Source organism: Marmota monax, unplaced genomic scaffold (assembly GCF_021218885.2).
Source record: "Marmota monax isolate L192 unplaced genomic scaffold, Marmota_monax_Labrador192_F-V1.1 WCK01_AAM20220418_F8-fsc00120, whole genome shotgun sequence".
Lineage (NCBI taxonomy): Eukaryota > Metazoa > Chordata > Mammalia > Rodentia > Sciuridae > Marmota > Marmota monax.
The window spans coordinates 2,884,066-2,904,959 of NW_026694424.1; the positions used below are offsets into that span (position 1 = coordinate 2,884,066).

At 37.2% G+C, this 20,894-nt stretch overlaps 1 protein-coding gene across 4 annotated transcripts in view; it reads left to right on the forward strand.

The window, feature by feature from the left end:
- Window positions 1-20,894, forward strand: part of Ghr (growth hormone receptor) — a 243,193-nt gene that overhangs the window by 213,285 nt on the left and 9,014 nt on the right. For all 4 annotated transcript variants that reach the window (XM_046468261.2, XM_046468260.2, XM_046468258.2 and 1 more), the window contains exons 4-7: window positions 3,294-3,423; window positions 9,368-9,540; window positions 13,245-13,423; window positions 19,430-19,595. In XM_046468261.2, the coding sequence (XP_046324217.1) occupies window positions 3,294-3,423; window positions 9,368-9,540; window positions 13,245-13,423; window positions 19,430-19,595 (648 nt within the window). The remainder of the gene's footprint in view (window positions 1-3,293; window positions 3,424-9,367; window positions 9,541-13,244; window positions 13,424-19,429; window positions 19,596-20,894) is intronic.

Below are 20,894 nucleotides of genomic sequence, written 5' to 3' on the forward strand. Positions count from 1 at the left end.
TTGAAGAGATTGTGCATTCCTTTGGTCTGAAACTCTGTGCCTTCCTATATCCCAATGACTCTTAGATTTGGTCATTTGATGATGTCACATAATTCTTGGATGTTCTGTTCATGGTTTCTAACTTTCTTCATTGTGTGATTAACTTTATTTTATGCTTTGTCTTCGTTATCCAGCTTGTTGGTTAATGCTTTCTATTGAGTTTTTTAATTTGATTTATTGTATCCTTCATTTCAAGGATTTCTAACTTTTTTTGAAGTAATTTTTTGCTAACTATATTTGCTCTCTTCTCTCTTTGTTGGAGTGACCAATTTTTGCCTGTATTCACTCATTTAGGTCATTCTTTAATTTACAGATCATTTTAATTATGAACTTTCTGAACTCCTTCTCTGACATTTCATCCACTTCGCTGTCCATGGGTTCTGTTATTATAGTGTCCTGGTTTGTTTGGGGCACTTTCCTCCCTTGTTTTTTCATGTTGCCTGTGAGTATTCCTTTCTTGCAGCATGGATCTGAGATATTACAGTTTCTACTCATATTCTTGTAGTACCCATGCAGATTGTCTGTACCTCACCTTGATGTTGGGCTTCCAGACCCTGCTGGTGTCCCTCAATGTATGCTATTGAAACTAAAGGTGGTGGCAGCAATAGCCAAGGTAACTTGAGATAATTGTTAAGGTGCCCCAAGAAGGAAGCAATGTCTTACAGAGATGTGGCTGAAAGGGTGGTCCTCACACTCTCTTTGGGATGCCTGCTCTGAGATGCAGCTGCTTCTAGGCCCTGTCTGTTGTGAAAAAGATAGTGGCTATTGCTGTCCCATAGGAACAAACAGTTTTGCTTTCTCATAGGGGAAGGCTATGGAGATGACTTCAGTGTCCCAAGATGGAAGTGAGCTAAGCTTAGGCTCCCAGGTGGGGTGAGGGTGGTGAACTCATACCTACCCTGGGCCCGGGTCCGGTGCAAGTCGATGTGGGTGGATATGGCCTGGTCTGACCTGCCCAGTAGTCTGCTGGTCAGAAGGGGTGGTCCTGTGCCAGAGGCTGGACTCCAGAGGGTATCTGCTGGTGAAGGGAAGAACCCAGTCCTACTGTCACAAATCTTTCAATTTCTAACTTAGTGCATTTCCTCTTCTTATTTTCTTTGCAAATGAACAACCAGAATATGAAGTGTTCTTTTCAAACCCACAGGTATTAAAATGATTATGTTTTAAGTAAATTTTGATAATTATTAATTTTCTAGAAGGATTCAAAATAGAGTGTTCAGTACTTCAGCTAAGAGAAACAAGGAAAATTTCCAAGACTTTACTATATGATAGTATGACTTTACTATAGCTCACAAAACACACCCCTTTCTCACTGCTGTATACTTCTGTAATGGATCATACAGGTGCCTACATTTCCTTGCTTTTAGAGGGGTTAGAGAACTCTAGAGAACTAGTGAACACAGAGAGAGAACTAACAGTCTGCCCTTCATACCAGAGCAGATCTCATCCATACCCCCAAACTCTTCTAAGTTTTCCAGTTCATACAGGAAACTGAATATTTTTATAATATTATTTATGACCATGGACTTTTATTCCAAAAAAAAATTCTTGTGGTCCCAACATTGCTCCCAGGAGTAAGTACATGTCTGCAACTTGGGATTTCCCAAACATCCCCTTGCTATTCAGAGCAAGAGGCATACTTAAACAAAGTCACATTTCCTAAGTCTGAGCTTCTTCACTATATCAGCATGAGTATTAAAGGAAGAGTGATGAAGTCTCCATTTTCCAGCCCTATTAATCCCTTTTTGTTATGTTTGTGTTTTGTTGTTGTTGTTTGTTTGTTTTTCTGCATAGAATGTCCACCTCCCCAGGCCCCTAAAATGTAAACTCCATGGGGGCCAAGACTATTAGTTTTGTTCACTGTTTTATCTCTAGAACCAGACCTGTCACAAATTTGATGTCTGCTAGGTATTAGTTGAAAGAATGGCTGAACTATGGATTTATTTAGAAAGTTTAGCATTTCCCATTTCTCATGACTTTGATGCCAAAGGGAAAAAGTGGCATATTTGGGGTCAGAACACCAGGTGTGTGTCTGCTATTTCAAATCAACATTTGTTTATTTGTTTACATATTATTTATTTTTATTGTCTTTTTTATTATCTTTTAACCTCAGGACTGAGAGCCTCCCTAATGCCCCCAAATGAACATTTTAGACCACAGAACAAATACATTAAGCTTATAATAAAATTGAATACTAATCATGTAAGGAGAAAAAAAGAAGAAAAGAAAAAGAAAAAGAAATTCGATCATCTCTAAAATTGCCATGGGATCAGAGCCCTGAGGATTGATATGCAAAAGTGGGTTTGCTTCAGGCTGCCCACTCCACACCTATAGTTGAAGCTTTCATAGGTGCAGAGGGGTTTGGGCTACTACTATATCCTAACACACAGGAGGGACTCTCTACTTACCAAATTAGAACTGCCACATATATTTGCACAAATTATTTAGAGTTGGCATCTCTTTAATGGGTTTACTGGTTGAATCTGTTGCAAGAATGCAACTATATAAATGACTTTTTAATCCAAAATCAGTATAAAGAAAAGTATCATTGCAGTGTATACTGTGATTGCCACTCTGTATCTCCTGGGTCCACTTAATGTCAGTCCAACCATCTATGGTGGACAGTTGTCACCATGCATGTTGGTGGGCACATTCAAGTGCCTGTTTAGGCAAGGATCCTCATCCCATATAAAGGGACACCCTAGGAACACATGGGAGTTAACATCTCCAGGGAAACCCTCAACCAGTGGGTGCTGTGGGGTGGTAGACAAATGTCTACCCTTCCCGTCATTACGCAGGACAATGGTAAGGTACATTTCTAGAGGTCTTACTGGGTTGGACCCAAATGGCCACTGCAATGATGAGGTCAGTCACTGATAACACCCTTTATTAGCTCTTCCTTCTGTTTCTGCTTTCTCTGCTCTCTTACTGTAGGTGCCTTTCAAATGAACCACCTGTACCCAAATCCTTATCTCTACCTCTGGTTTCTCACACAGGTCTCCAGGAATAATACCTGAAATGAAAGAAAAACTTTATGTTCCTAGAATCTAGGGCTGACATTGGCAAACAATGTGTTCTGAGATGATGACCCAGGAAAATAGATTTTCTGGAAGATGCTGGTATCACCTCCTAGATACAGAATAGGCTGGCTTTATCCCAGTAGTTTTTTCTTTTATACACTTTCAGTATGTGTGTCATTGGGATCACACATGATTCTCCTGATTTCATGCCTGCCTTTTCTTTTTATTCTACAGATTCTTCTGGGAAGCCTAAATTCACCAAGTGCCGTTCACCTGAACTAGAGACATTTTCATGCTACTGGACAGATGGGGGTCATCATGGCTTAAAGACCCCAGGATCCATACAGCTGTTCTATATTAGAAGGTGCAGCCTCCATGCCATTCTGATCTTTCTCTCTATAGATCTGCCAATTAGAGTGTGTACTGCATCACATGCAGTGTAGGAATGGCAGTAATTTATTTTGATGACCAAGATATATTTGTTCATTCATTTATTTAAAAAAAAATATTAATTAAGCCCTTACTATGTGCTAGGTATTATTTTAGGTACTGGAGGTATAACAGTGATTACAAAAAGATTAAATTCTTATTCTCCTGGAGATTCTTATCAGTAGGGGAAAACAGACAATAAAAAATTAAATAAAATAACAGCTTATAACACAAGTTATCAAGAAGAGTAAGGCCAGAAAGAGGATGAAGAACGTCAGCATGTGAGTGTGTGCATAGGGTCCTTGAGTGACATTTGAAACAGGGAGGTCATAGGATACCTCTCTAATGTGGTGTGTGAGAGCAGAGACCATAAAATGAGACAGACCGTGTGAATACCAAGGGAAAGGGCTGCCTAGGAAGAGGAAATTGCAAGTGCAAAGGCCCTGGGGGCAGTGTTGCCCTGATTGAGGAAAGTCAAAGGCCAGCACAGATGCCACAAGACTAAAGATGGGGTGAGTGATAAGGGAAGGGCACAGAACTTGCTAAGCTTTGTAGGCTAGGGCAGGGCTTTGAATCTTACTTTATTGTTCCAGAAAGCCACAGATGTGTTTTGCAAAGTGTATGTTTTCATAGACTTAGCTTGTTTTCTATGTAGAGAATGGACATGTTCCTCTTAAATAGTTCTTTTTAGTGTAATACTTTTCTCTTGCATTTTAATCAATGGTCCTATAAAATAACAGGGAAAGAAGGAAACAAAGATCTTGAAATACTGTCACCACCCAAGTAGTTTATTTCTAACTTCTCACTTGGAATAACTTCCTTTTCTATTTACTCTTACATTACTTCCTTTTTAAAAAATTGACACATGATAACTGTACATTTTTACAGCGCACAGTGTGACATTTCGATACATGCATACAATATGCAGCAATCAGATCAGGGTAATTGGCAAATTCATCACTTCAGAAATACACCATTTCTTTGTTCTGAGAACATTCTAAACCCTCTTCTAGCTATCTTTAAATAGCCAATTAATTGTTGTCAATCATAGTCACCCTACTTTGCTATAGAACAATACCGTACCCTTTCTACCTTTCTAAATTTTAGGCTTACACACTGCATTATCTCCTCTTTACCACTCAAATCCCGTCGGGAAGGCCTAAGCCAAGATGCCAGGTTAGTGAGGACCCTTCAGATTAAGCTCTTGTTCATCAGTCCAAAGATGTTGCTGTTTACAGAGGACCTGGAAATAAAGATGCAGTAAGCAGCTGGGGACATGACCTCAGGGCCAAAGACCCTGAATTCCAGCCTGCCCTCCACACTTCTTACCAAGTAATGCTCAGCAAAGGATCTAGTCTGTGCACTGCTCAGCCTCCTCACTTGTAGAGTGGAGATGACAGACTTGCCTCCTGAGGATTTTATTATATAACGTGTGAAAAAACACATTGCTCCCACATAATAAGTACTCAATAAATGGTAGCCACTTTTCTTATGGTGGCATAACAATAATTTAAGATAATGATGTAGAATCCCAACACTTCTGGGCTATAAAAAATGATTTTGGTTCTTTACCGTTTGTGATTATTGGTATGTAAGACCATTTTTAATGCAGAGCTGTGTTCAACATGCAAATAACAAATACTCTAAATTAGCAACCAAGACCAGTCTTACCAACTTTCTAGGTGTGAGAGTTCTCTCAGAAGCACCAGAAGGACACAGGAAGATGAGATAGTTGGGCACCAGAAACACATACTTATTTGCCTTAAGGATGATACTGCAAGAGAGATACAGGCCAATAAACAAAACTAAAGTAGATAAATATATTCAGACAGGAAGCTAAAGTGTTTGGCAACATTTTTCAATATATATGAGTTGATCATGCTGTTTATAAAGTCAGACAAAGAGAGACAGTAGGTTTAATCATCATGTTTTACTATAGCAACTCAGAGAGCCAGCTTCATCAAAACAGAATAAGTTTTTCATGCAGCCACCATTAATCAAACTAAACAGAAACAGCAGAATAACCTCTGAACGTGGATCCACTTCATGAAAATATTTTTTCACCACCTTAAAATTCACCTAATTTGGACATGAGAAGAAAGATAAATCCACAGATATGAAGCCTTCACAAATACATATCTGTTTTTTACCATCATCAATCAGGGCCACATAACTCTGTCCATAGGGATGTGAAGAGTCACATCCCAGTCTCTCAGCATCCCCAGCCCAAACCCAGGCTTTGCACTAACCAGGATTCTGGGACCAGGTAGAAGGAAAATCTGAGATATTTTCAGAAAGATCTCTTAGCTTTTTACCCTAGAAGAACTTGGAGTTTCAGGAGAAAACAAAATCATATTCTTTTTTAAATATTTTATTAGTTGTTGGTGGATCTTTATTTATTTTTATGAGACTCTGAGAATCGAACCCAGTGCCTCACACATGCCAGGCAGGCACTCTACCACTGAGCCACAACCCCAACCCAACAGCATCATATTCTTAAACTGTGTGAATACGAACTCAAGATTACGTAAATGCCAACCCCAAAGTTACAAAATCAGTATTTGAGGCTTTCTCTACAAAAATATAACTATTTTTGAGTATCTTGGTCAAACTAGCATAAGACCACAAGTCCCATTTATTTGAGAAGCATAGAATCAAGGGATTAGGAAACTGGGACTACATGTCATTGATTAGGGCAGAAATGTATCAGACTCTCATTACCCATTTGTACAAAGAGGATAATACAAGTGAGATTCTGGTTCTTGTCATTGTTTCTTAGAGTTTAGTTTCCAGGTAACTCCTGAAATTATAGAAATATGCTTCCATCACTGATACACAAATAAATCTGTGACATGACTTTATCCAACACTGGAGTCTGTGAAGGCAGAAGGGAGCCAGGAAGGAAGTGGCACATAGGCCTTCAGTTCACTGTCCTGGCCTTGGTCTCCAAAGCATAATGAAACCTAACACATCAGGCTGTCAACAGGACAGGGGAAGGTACAGTCCACAGGCACTCATGTGCTTTGCTCACAGCCCTGCTTCTTGCCAGGTGAGCTGGCAGACCAGACAGCATCTGCATGGTGGGGCAGCTAATTATGAACAGTTTCTGCCACCCTGTGGTGGACATGGTGCCAGGTCCAGCCTCTGAGATTAAAGAGGACTTAGTGTGAATGTAAACCACAGGCATAGCAAGGTTGGCCTGGAAAGGCTGGTGGAGCTCCTCTGCTCTCAGCTTCTCACATAGAAATGCTCTGTTCTCAGTGGAAGTGAACATGTGAACACTTGGTCCTTAAGAGTGTACCCCCCCACACACACACACCTACACACCCTCCACAATAGCCTGCTGCAAAAATTATCCTGGCCTTTTTAAAGTAATTTCATTTTCCATGCAAGGTTGAGAAGGAAATTAGAAGAGGAAAGGGAATTGTTATTTTTCCCTCCCCAAGGCTTAAATTTTAAGTTCTTTCCCCACCAAAAAAAAAAAAAAAAAAAAAAGCATGAGCTGTATGTAATGAAAACAGTTGCCTTTACAACATAACATGTTTTATTTTTACAGTTTCTTCTCTAATTGGTTACCTTTACATGGAAAATATTTCTTCTGCTCTTTATTCCCATTTTTACTGATAATCTCCTTCTATGTTTTTTTCTGTTTTCACAAGATAGTTTAGAAACAAACCAAAGAAATTAACTTTCAGGTCTAAGAGAAGGAGAGAATAACTTCTACAAATTGGCTCTGGTCATTCTATATCTGGTCAATGTAGACATTCAATCCAGTGAAGTCAGGTGACTGAGGATCTGTTTCATGAGTCCATTTGATTTTTTGTGTCTAGATTTAATATTTTAGGAAATGAATTTATTCAATTTTGGTCAATGAAGAAGGAGATTGGGCATTGGGTTTTGAAAAACTTATTCCTGATCCATCATGCAATGAGTAATTTTCCAGAGAACCTACTAGATTTGGGATGACCCAAACAGGTTTTTTCACATAGTCTTTCTGGGCATCAGGTGCTAACATTGCCAAAGCAGAAATACTGGGCCAAGCTTTTTATTCCAAATCCAGACCTGCATCTTTGGAACATCTTAATATTTTGAGTTTTCTGACTTATCCTCTCAACTATGCTGAATGTATTTGATATCTCCTCTGTTTTCATAAGAAAGCCTCATTCCCTGGACAATCGAGAATTGTTTAATGTACTCGAACTCAGTTTGAAAGTTGAGATCAAGTCAGCAAACTATAATTCAACAACTCACCTATTTCTCTAATATTCCGAACTTTTTCTATTATTCTAAATATACACATACTTCATCCTTTCCTTTGCTTTTACCCACTTTTCCCTTGAGGGATAAATCTCCCTCTCATCCAAGGAAATACAACTTTTAAGAATCTCAACCACAATTTAAGCAACAGTTCACTGTCTCAGGCTCTGAAGTCTCTACTGTTTTAATCCCAAGTTCATTCTGACAGCCGATGAGCAGTTGTCTCAAGGACTCTGACACTATACAAGCTTCCGTCTAGTGCCAAAGGAAACCTGTGTCTTCTCTCAGCTTCTTATCCTGTCCTCCCAGACCTACCTTCCCCACGGTGCTGTCGTTGTCCACTGCCTGCCCAGCACCTTCCTATAGTGGGGTGGTCCCAAATCTCCAGTCTAGCCTGCCAGCCACAGGCACCTCTGCCCACAGAAAGCCATCCCTGCCTTCTTCCTCAACAAAGGATTGCATGGCTTCATGACCCCTTTCCTTATAAATCCTCTTCTCAACTGATGTAAGTAGTGAGTAATAAAGGGATAATGAATTACCCCACCAAGTAAGCAATTCTAACATAATAAAAATCTTTCCTGCCATTCCACTTCCTCTCGCTCCCCTCGTCTCACCAGTAACACCTTTGACCCTTCTATTCTCTCCTTTTCCTGTTGCCATCTACTAAACTTTTACCCATCTTTCAGCGTTGGCAAAAATACCACCTTCCATGAACAATTAGAGTAATCATTTTGTTTTCTGAAGTCTTTTTTTTTTAAGAGAGAAAGAGAGAGAGAGAATTTTAATATTTTATTTTTTAGTTTTCAACGGACACAACATCTTTGTTTGTATGTGGTGCTGAGGATGGAACCCGGGCCGCACGCATGCCAGGCGAGCGCGCTACCGCTTGAGCCACATCCCCAGCCCTCTTTTCTGAAGTCTTAAGGACCCAAATGAACACTACCTATCAGCACTTATCCACACTCCTTTATAATAGTTTCTTTTTTCCTCCTGAGACAGGAATAATTCTTTAGAAATCCATGAATCTCCCATTGTGTCCAGCATAGTGTTTCATATGTAGCCAATTCTCATTGAATGTCAATAAAACGAATGCTAAAAAGTATTTAGATGGTAATTGCTGAGGCATCTTCTAGCCTGAAAGTAGGGACCAAGTCTTATTTATTGTTGCATCACATAGTATGGATATAACATATCACTCACTATGAAGCGCACCATCAGCATGTCAGCTCAGTTTCTCCATCAAGTCCAAAGATTTACAGTTTTCTGGGAATGCCTACAGTTTGAGGATTGACTCTCTGAACTGTTTTGCTTAAGGAACATTTTTAGAACCTCCCTAAGCCAGACCTTCTGTAGAACAGAAATAATGAAGTATCTACCATAGGAATCCCTTAATAGGAACTGGCACTACAGGCAGGAGCACCAAATGGCCTCCTAACAGTCTTCATAAACTGATACTATTGTCCACAGATGTGATACTTCTGGAAATGGTGTTGCTAAAATACAAAGTATTTGTGTCATAAAATATTTGTGTGCCCAGTTTATTGAATGTGTCAAGCCCCTTACCTTGACCTAAGCTGGAAATGATTTTGGAAAATCTTCATCCTTTTTACCCTCCATTTCAGGAGCACTCAAGAATGGACCCAAGAATGGAAGGAATGTCCCGATTATGTCTCTGCTGGAGAAAACAGCTGTCACTTTAACTCGTCATATACCTCCATTTGGATACCCTACTGTATCAAGCTAACTGACAACGGTGGTACGGTGGATCAGAAGTGCTTCTCAGTTGAGGAAATAGGTAAATCACAGGTTTGTGTTTTACTTGACATAGATTTAGACCAAATAAGTGGGAGGTCCACAGTTTCCAATTAGAGTCAAGTAGAAAGACATTAAAGCCTTGTTCCTTAGGAACATGGAGTCTATTTCACAGGAGATGGGATCGATTGATAAATAAGAGACGAGAGGAAGGGCAAGTTAAGTCAACTCTGGCATAAAGAAGCCTGCCAGTAAATCTCATAAAGAAAAGAATGGGAGTCTTTCTTTTAGGAATTTTTTATTTTATTATATTTTATTTTTATTTTGTTAATATTTATTTACTTATGTATGGCACTGAGGATTGAACCCAGGAGCTCTCCACTATTGAGCTTCATTCCCAACCTGTTTGTTGTTGTTGTTGTTTTGTTTGCTTGTTTTTAATTTTGAGACAGAATCTCGCTAAATTGTCCAGGATGGCCTCAATCTTGCCTCCTGAGTCCCTGGGATTACATGTGTGCCCTCTTGCACCTGGATGATTTCAGAAGTCTTTAAATCTGGGTAGCATTTTTGTATGCTGCTCTGAGAGGCAAATTCAATGTACTCTTAAATCCTGTCATAATTATTTAATATTATTATTATGTTCAAACCTATGGAAACATGTTGACCTTTGACCTCTATCATTGCTATAATAAAACCTAAATATTTCTTTATACAAAGAGTAATAATTCTGGAATTTTATATTTATAAAACAGTCACAAATCAAGTTAAAGACATGTTTATAAGATCTCAATACAAACATTTAGGATAATCAGCTCAATGGACTAAGAGAAAGATCCAAACAAATGATCTCTTGCCCATCTTGTGGAAATTAGGAGAAACAAAACAAATCAAACAACCACAATTGGAATATCCATGTTTATACTAGAGGAGGACAAACAGCAAAGTGGAAAGAAGCAAAGAAAGATTGTGTTGCTGACCTAGTACCTCAAAACCTACCCACAAAATCTTGTTTGTTACTTACAAGAATTCCTGGTCTCTTCTCCAAGATGTGTTGCTCTTATATGTGGTTTCCCAGGCATCAGCAAACCGTAAGAGACTGGAGAAATGTGTTCAGATGCACACACTTAATATTTGATAGATGCAATGGTAATATTTCATAACCTGACTTTGAAAAGTTTGAGAAAATCATGAACAATCAGAAAAGATAACCCAGTGGCATAGTCTGGAGAGACTATTTAGTATATGTCCTAACATCAGTGGTGTAGTTATTGAGTTGAAGGCAAATTGGGTAGTAAGAGAGGGTAGTTGTAAGAATACTGGGTTAGCCAAGACCACATTCCACTCCTGACCCTGCCAACTCACTTACCTGCCAATGCTCACTTCCAGTGAGTGCCTGCTTGTGTCGCCACTGATGAGGGTGTTGTGCCACGAAATGAGTAAGACATACTTGAGTGAGGGAGCCAAGTATGTTCACAAATAATTACAGTACAGTGTGGAAGATGTTGGATTTCAAGTGTGTGGAACGCAGAGCAACCAACATGATGGCCAAAAGCATGAATGATTAGGCCCGAGGTTTGAGAAAGGGTAGCAACAGAGATGGTCACATTTATCTCTTAAAGTGTGCATGAGAGTTGCCATCTATCACAGTGACTGGGTCTTTGAACAACAGCTAAATTCTAAAAATGGCAAAGAGCACAGAATATTCAAGAATCAGGAACAGTTGGGCAGGCCTATTAGTCAGCTAAGTGGTCTTGTGTTCCTTACAAAGAAATTTGGGTTTTATCTTACTCCAAGAGGTATGTTTGCAGAACTTAAGCAGGGAAATGATCTTAGGATATTAATAATTAATACTCACAAAAGACTCACAATGTATCAGCCATAATAATTGTAGGAGATAAGTATTATTATAATTCCCATTTTACAGATGATACAGCTGAGGCTCAGAGGAGCAAAGTGACTAGTTTAAGGTCAAATAGCTCATAGGTAGATCTGGCATTTGAAACTGGGGAGCAAAGTTCCAGAGTCCATGCGCTTAATCTTGAGGTTATCTAGTATAACCTAAAATGTTATTAAAATCTTAGAGGAAATAACCTTTCTTTGTGTGGATGGTAGATCAGAGTAGGACAGACTAGAAGTGGAGAGATTAGACTGTGAAATCAAGGCAAAAGACAATAGCAAAGTTACAGTAGCAGAGAGGAGCTGAGAGTGCCGGAGAAAGCAAAGAACCCCCAGAAACCTTAGTGCATCCTGAGAGAGACGTCAATCAGACAAGCTGCAGTCGCTTTGATGTTATGCATATGCATTCTACTATTTCATAGGACTGGTCCTTAGATTTAGAAGATATTTATATATCTCAGAGGAGTTCTCAAGTATAGTGAATAGGTGTGTTTATAGAGGTAAGGGGGAGTTTATTACTATACTTGGGAGAGTGATACGGATCCTTTTCCAAAAGGACACTGTCCCATATTCTCTATTTAAAGTAGAAATGGAAATTTCTAAGATGCAACATGAGTAATAAGTTTTAGAAAATGTTCAGCAAAAACAGTTTTATATGTTGGTCATGGAAAGGATGAAGCTTTGGCTATAGGGATTCCTCAACCAATCTGGAAAGGTGAGGACATTATATGGGCATATGTAGTTTGAACATCTTCAGATTTTATTTGCAAAATAGTCATGTGTATCTGACTACTGTTTAAAAATAGGGAAAGATTTTCTCCATTAAAAAAAAAGTGCTGTCTGTTCCACCATGGTCAACAAGATGTTCTTATGCTATAAATTCTGTTTCCAGTCTGGATCAGTACAAGAACTTCCCATTTTGGGCCCCAGATTTGTGACCAATAAGAGCTCCTCATAGCCCATGACCTGTAGGTGACCCTCTACATATGTTAGAATGTAAATTTTACTCAGTATCTGCAACAGATTTTCAAAACTCTCAATAATCTTAGCAATGATCTACTTGGGATTATTTAGAATATAAATTTAAATATAGCTCCTAGCTTTGGACTCTATCATTTTCTTCATCAACCTTTGGGAAACTGTGGTCTTTGTGGTTATAAAAATAAGAATGCAACAGATTTATCTAAGAATGTAGATTTGATAAAGGGAGCACAACACTATTTCAGATTGTTCACATATCAGTTAAGCAAAATGCAGAGAACTCTGGATCACCAACAGTCCAAGAGAGCAGTGTAATTCCTTTCTTGTGTCTAAAGAAAGTGCATGACTGGGAAGACAGCAGAACTCAGGAGTTTCTGCAAAATTTTCCAAAGAATTGCATTGGTAGCAATCAAGAAATGAGTAACACAAATGTCTTATCCTCTGATCATTCAGAGTTTGGAAGAAAAAAGGATTCCTCTACCCCAGTACCAATATAGCCCATGTTTAAATACTGAGGTCTTTCTGATTCTCTGTTCCTTCAGATTTGAGTTAAAATAAATTTCCTTGCCAAAATCCTATTCATGCTCTCAGAGGTAAAAGAAATAAAATGTGACAGATCTTCAATAAAATCTTATAGATCAGATTTTAGACTTAAAATGAACTTTTCTTCTTAAAAATCAAATAAAAATTTTAAAAAATAGATTATCCTTAAATTTAAAAATGGTACTCTCTTATGAGGGTTATAATAATAGAAATATTGAAAGAATTAAAAGTATGAAATATATGAAGTAATTGGTCTCTTCAGAGGAAAATCCTCCATTAACATCAAGTTGTATCTCCTGAGTACTAATTCTCTATTGAATTGCACAGTGCAACCTGATCCACCCATTGGCCTCAACTGGACTTTACTGAACATAAGTTTAACTGGGATTTATGCTGATATCCAAGTAAGATGGGAACCACCACCCAATGCAGATGTTCAGAAGGGATGGATAGTTCTGGAATATGAACTTCAATACAAAGAAGTAAATGAAACTCAGTGGAAGATGGTAAGATTTTACTCCCTCTTACTCTTTGACTTTTCTTCTTGCTGTTATAACAATCCATCTCTCATTTACAATTAGACTTCCTTTTGACCTACTCCATATACCCATGCTATGTGCCCCATAATTCCTTACTGGAGAAAAATTGATCTGTTCTGTAAAATATCATCATGGAATTTTCCTAGTTGCCTTGTTGTTCAGCATAACAGTACAGCAAAATAGCAAACTCTAACCACTTAGCTGTCTTTGGAGATGTGACTAACCGTGAGAAAGATTATGATCAAGGTCAACAGAGGGCTATGGCCAAATACTTCCCATGATTCTAATTTCAGCTACACACAAGACCCCATTTAAATCAGTTCTTAAGTGTCTCCAGAAGAGAAGCAGAGGAAGGAATTTGTTCCTTAGAGGTGTCAGAAAGGTGTTTTATTTCATATCTCAGAGGAGAATCAAGCTAAGAGGTTCTTACATGGGCTAGTGGAGAGCAGGTTAGCCTCTGAGCCCTTACTTCCTTTGCCACGTCTATGAGAACCCACATGGCACACAACAAGAAGAAAAATAGGATTATCATGCTGCTCCCAATATAACAAATTCGAAATCAGTCAAACCACAGGTTCGGCCAAGTTAAGCAGTTTCTGGCCAGACTTCAGGTTGTACCCAGCAGCCTGGCAGAGCTCATCCTGTGCATTCAGTGAACCACGGAAAAAGAAACCAATTTTATCAGTAAAGGAAAGTTAGGTTTGAGCAGCTTACGAAGTTTAAACCATTACAAAACTGGGCTTTGAGGTTCTGTTTTCTGAATCATTTTAATTTGGATATCTGATCTATAACTTGGTGCAAAAAAAGAAAAAAGAAAAACCTGGTTGGATGCTAACTCAAACAAGACTTTCCAAATTCAAGTTAAAATCATTTATTGAGCAACAAGATATAAAAATAAATAATCTGCACACAGCACTGTGCTAGGTACCTGGAGCAACAGTTCTCAAAATGTGAACTATGGACCTCTAAGGGTCCCCAGATGCTCTCAGGGAGTCCACAGGTATTCTATTTTTACAATATACTAAGATATCCTCTACATTTTCACTATTTGACTAATGGTACAGAAACAATGGTGGGAAAACTGCTGGCACCTGAGCAGGAGTCAAGGCCCAGTACCAGACTTTCCAAAAGTCACTCTGTTCCTCCCCACCACGAGCTCACCGGAAAGGGGAGGAAAAACAGTTTCACATAAGATTGTGCTTGAAATCCCAACGTTTGAGTGTATAGCTTTTTAACATTCTATGTGGCACACGTAAAGGACACATGACACACTTCTGCTGCATTCCAAGGCACTAGTGAGGTGGAGTGCAAAAGCAGTCCAGCGACTTGAGTTGTCAGCTGAGAGAGCTACTTGTTTGCCTGGAACACTAGTTTTACTTGAAGAACAACTGGTCGATGATTCCTCATATCTGCATTGTCAGTCATTTCTTAAGAAAAAAAAAAGAAGGAAAAAACTGTCACATCAAGAAAAAAACAAAAACTGAGCATTGGTACCAATGACAAAATCTGAACTTTCACGAGAAAATCAAAATTTGGGAAAACTTCTATCTGCAGCCATGAGCTTGGTAACTTTCCAGTGTATGAAGATTTTCCCAGTAATATCAATGGTGATATTACCAATGTGATGTCTTCATGTTATATTGTAGAATGTGTGAAATTTTAAAAAATTTACATAACTCAGTGCATCAGTATTTTCCAAATGACTAATACTAGAGGGAATGGTGATTTTTGTTTAATAAAAATTGTATAGATTATCACATACATTATGTTTTGAAATTTGTATACATGGAATAATGACTCAATTGAGCTAATTAATATATGCATTATCTCATATCATTTTTTGAACTGAAGACACTTAAATTCTTCTCTCTTAGTAACTTCCAAAATGTAACACATAGCTTTTAAATAGAGTCTCTGTGTTGTACAATTAATCTCTTAAACACATTCCTCCTAACTGAAATTTTATATCATTTCACCAGTATCACACCAAGTCTCCAAACTCCAGTCCTCCAGACCCTGGTAACTGTCATTCTACTCCTTACTTATGAGTTCACCTTTCTTGATTCCACATAAAAGATCATGTGACATTTGTCCTTTCATACGTGGCATTTCACTTAATGTTTTCTAGGTTCATTTGTGTTGTAGCAAATGATAGAATTCCTTTTTTTTTTAAGGCTGATACTATTCCATTCTTATATATACCTCATTTCATTTGCCTGTTTATCTATTGATGGACTCTTAGGTTGATCTCTATTTTATTTTTTTTCCTATTTTGACTATTGTGAATAATGCTACCATTAACATGAAAGTGAAAACATAACTTGACATATTGACTTCATTTTCTTTGGCTATAAACTCAAGAATGGAATTGCTAAATGAAGTGCTAATTTTATTTTTAATTTTCTGATGAAATGCTACATATTTTTTAAATGCTTTTTCTACATCTATTGAAATGATCATATTGCTTTGATTATGCTAATGTGGTATAAAACATGTATAGATTTTTTAGGCCAAACCATTCTTGCTGGGATAAGTCCTTTAATCATGATGAATGATCCTTTTAATGTATATTGAATTGGGTTTGATAGTATTTTGTTTGCGGAGGTGTTGCATCTATGTTCATCAGGGATACTGTCCAATAATTTTCTTTTTCTGTAGTATCATTGTCTAGCTTGGTATCAGGGTAATCCTGACCTCATAAAATGGGTTTAAAAGTATAAGCATATACATTTTCAATTTTTGGAAGAGTTTGAGAAGGGTTGGTATTGGTTCTTCTATAAATGTTTAGTAGCATTTACCCATGAAGCCTCAAGGTCCTAACTTTTCTTCGATGGGAAACATATTACTGACTCACTCCCCTCGCATAGTTTTCTGTTCAGATTTTCTATTTCTTCATAATTCACTCTTGGTATGTTGCATGTATCCAGGAATTTACCCGTTTCTTCTAGAGTATTCAATTTGTGGGAAATAATTTCATAGCAGTCTCTTTAGATCTTTGTATTTCTTTGGTATCAGTTATAATGTCTCTTACTTCTGATTTCATTTATCTAAATCTTATTTTTTTCTTAGTCTAGCTGAAAGTTTGTAGAATTTGTTTGGCTTTTCAAAAATACCGTTCTTGTTTTGTTGATGTTTTCCATTGTTTTTCAGTGGTCTCTATTTCATTTATTTATTTTCCAATATTTATCATTGTCTTCCTTCTGCTAACTTTGGGATTAGTTTATTCTTTTTCTAGTTCTTAAGGGTATAACATTAGGTGTTTGTTTAAGATATTAGAAAGATAATGAATTTTTTCAGGAAGTTGCAGTGTAGTGTAGAAACATATGTGTAACTGATTTTAGCAGTGAAATATACTTCTTTTTTGTAACAGAAGTGTATTATCTGTCAGATGAGGGTGCTAAGAAAGACTTAGAACGTCAGCAATCCACAATACTCCCACAGAGGATTGGTGCCCCCCCACAGGCCAGTGGCACGTACTGAAGGAGCCATATGAGAAAATTTGAGTTTGGTGTTGCTGGTGTAGAATGCTGAAAGAAGATAGAGAAGGGGGTCACAAGTCAAATTACTGATAGCCCCTTTTTAGTTCTGTTGTTAGAGAAATCTATAAATAGTTTTGGTATTGATAACAGAAAAATTAGGGCTCCAAGAATGAAAACATAAACTTTTAAAAATATTTTAAGAGGGCTGGGATTGTGTCTCAGTGGTAAAGTGCTCACCTAGCATGTGTGAGGCACTGGGTTCGATCCTGAGCACCACATTAAATAAATAAACAAATAAAATAAGGGTATTGTGTCCATCTAAAACTAAAAAATATATTTTTAAAAAATGTAGGTCTTTCTGCATTTTTTAAATTTATATATGACAGCAGAATATATCCACAATTCTTATTACATATATAGAGATCAACTTTTTGTATCTCTGGTTGTATACACAGTATATTTATACCAATTTGTGTCTTCATACACGTACTTTGGATAATAATATCCATCACATTCCACCATCATTAATAACCCCATGTCCCCTCCCGTCCTCTCCAACCCCTCTGCCTTATCTAGAGTTTATCTATTCCTCCCATGCTCCCACTCCCTATTCCACTATGAATCAGCCTCCTTACATCAATGAAAATATTTGGCATTTGGTTTTTTGAGATTGGCTAACTTCACTTAGCATTATCTTCTCTAACTCCATCTATTTACCTGCAAATGCCATGATTTTATTCTCTTTTATTGCTGAGTAATATTCCATTGTGTTTATATGCCACATTTTTAAAATCCATTCACCTATTGAAGGGCATCTAGGTTGGTTCCAGTTTAGCTATTGTGAATTGTGCTTCTATAAAGCACAATTGATGTGGCTGTGCCCCTGTAGTATGTTGATTTTAAATCCTTTGAGGATAGACCAAGGAGGGGGATAGCTGGGTCAAATGGTGATTCTATTCCCAGTTTTCCAAGAAATCTCCATACTTCTTTTCATATTGGCTGTACCAGTTTGCCGTCCTACCAGCCGTGTATGATGTACCTTTCCCCTCACATCCTCGCCAGCCAACACTTATTGTTGTTTGTATGCTTAATAGCTACCATTCTGACTGGAGTGAGATGAAATCTTAGAGTGGTTTTAATTTGCATTTCTCTAATTGCTAGTGATGATGAACATTTTTTGATGTATTTGTTGATTGCTTGTACATCAACTTCTGAGAAGTGTCTCTTCAGATCCTTAGCCACATTAAATAAATAAATAAATAAAGGTGTTGTGTCCATCTAAAACTAAAAAATATATTTTTAAAAATATTTTAAGAAAGCAACTAAGTAAGTTTAATATTCATAATCCTGCTTCAAAGAATGTATTTAGGCAAAGAATGTAAATATTGCGTATATTCAGAGGCTCCTGTAAAAGATACAAATGAACCATGTCATGAAGAAGAAGTGTTTTGTGAGTAGAAACCAACCTGGGTGAAAGAAAAATTTGTTTCAAATGCTGAAGGCCTGGCTTTCTGACTTAATGAAACCAATTATGAGGATTTTATTTAGGTAAAAATCCATGCTGTTGAAAAAGTGAGCGTTCCAAGTTTACTATAAACAAGAACAAGGTGTTCTACCCAAAAATACATGAAAAGCACATTGAGTACTGGCTCTGAGTATTTGGTTTGGAGGAAAATGTCATTGCTATTGGGTTTACCTCTTTGATAGCAATATGTCTTAAAAGTCTAGCAATCTCACTCTACCCTTCTCTGGGGAAGTGAAGGGGTATCCTGACTAAGGGTTGTGAGACATGCTAATTGCCAAAGAACTCCCATGACTTTTTTTTTTTTTTTTTGAAGACTTTGAATAGCAAACTATTTTGAGGTATGTTTTTAAGCCTCTGGAACAAGTAGATTAAAGTGTTTAGTAGCTTTTAATACAATTATTTGGAAGTTAAACAAAGACAACTATGATATTTCCAGGACGCTTTCCAATTCTACAATAACGAATAAATTACTACCCAGAATTTCCAAAGAACACAGATAATTTGTTATGGCTATCATTTGTTTTGGCGTGGAAATGTGTTTGTTTTTTTCTGTTCTAATGTCTTCCTCCATACAAAACTGAAATGTCCTAGATAAGTACACAATATTTCTGTAATCTTGTAATCTTCTTTATAGTTCCTCCATTCCCCATAAGAATCTCTTTGCTTTAATCTTAGCAGAATATCTGACAGCCTAATGTAAAGATATAACTGCATCTCTTTAAGCAAATCCATCACATCTGTGGGTTTAAACCAAAATAAATTTAAGGACTATTAACCTTTAAACAAGAATTATTTTTTACATAATTTGTTTCATCTTCTTTTCAGTAGCAAACTCCCTCTGGACACTTTAAAATATCACTTACTTTATAGAAATCCATTTTTAATACAAATGGGAGAACACCCAAAGTATATACTACATTGAGTTGTTGACTCTCTAGCCAATAAGCTTTATATATTTTGTCTTGAAAGATGGACCCAATATTGTCAACATCAGTTCCTGTATACTCGTTGAGACTGGATAAAGAATATGAAGTGCGTGTGAGATCCAGACAACGAAATTCAGAGAAATATGGCGAGTTCAGTGAGGTGCTCTTTGTAACACTTCCTCAAATGAGCCCATACGCATGTGAAGAAGGTAAAAAAAAAATTAAAATAGCAGTCAAAATGTCTTTTTGCAATAATAGCAATTGATATGTGCCTGTTAGCAAGTTGTATGCACTAACACTAAATATCAGGGTGAGACCTTGAGCTCACTATCTATGACAAGTATTATGTGTTATAAAAGCAGAAAGATTTAGTTTTCAAATTAGTTCACTCAGGAAAGGTCCTGGGGCAGGTGGACATTTAGAAAGGAGAATACAGTGGTTTTCTCTGGATAGTGAAATTTCAGACATTTTTTTTTCCTTTACATCATTTCTGTATTTGTAAAATTTTCTACAATGAGTTTGTTTTTAATATATAATCAAAAAAATCTTTTACTAATGCAGGGGGCGGGAAGTCATCCCAGTCTATATGTATGAATGAATTTATGACATCTAAGAGAAAGCCTTCTATTGCAGGTGCTCACTGGCTTTAGAGAAACCTTTATCTAGAGGAAAGCTAAGAAGTGGTGTATTAAGCCCAGTACAGTGGTGCACGCCATGCCTATAATCCTAGTGGCTTGGGTGGCTGAGGTAGGAGGATCATGAGTTCAAAGCCAGCCTCAGCAAAGACAAGGCACTAAACAACTCAGTGATACCTTGTTCCTAAATAAAATACAAAATAGGATTAGGGATGTGGCTCAGTGGCTGAGTACCCCTGAGTTCAATCCCCATTGTTCCCCCTGCAAAAAAAAAAAAAAAAGAAGTGTTGTGTTATTTGGCTCAGAGGAGACATGAAACATTTGAAGATCTTATATAGAAGAACCATAAAAATAGTTAAAGTTGCCTTTATCTAAAGAAATAGGGAAGGCTGGTGAATAGTGAGCAGTAAGTGTATAGTATTGTCACTCTCAAATGGGAATTAGCTATAGCCCTTCCACACTGAAACAGAAGATTTATAGGGACTTAGGAGGAATTGAAGTTTGTTAATGAAATAAGCTACAGAGAAACTAAGTTTATATTTTTGCATTAACTGAATAGGTATAATAATCTCACTAAACAGGACTAATGAAAACTTTTATAGCATCATTTTTTTCTGGTTAACTGGTTACTTGTTTTTAAACAACATGAGATAAAATGCAACTGTGATTTAAGCACTTTTTAAGCTTAATATCATGGCATTTAATTCACTTAGCATAGGTTTTATCAAAAGCTTCACTTTTCCTTCCATATTTAAAAAAATGAATCTCTGGTTCTAATGCTTCTAAATATGTTATTGATAAAAATGACAGATATTACAAGTTCTAAAATGGTGTCTGCTTCCCTACTAATTCTTAAAAAACATTTACAATAAC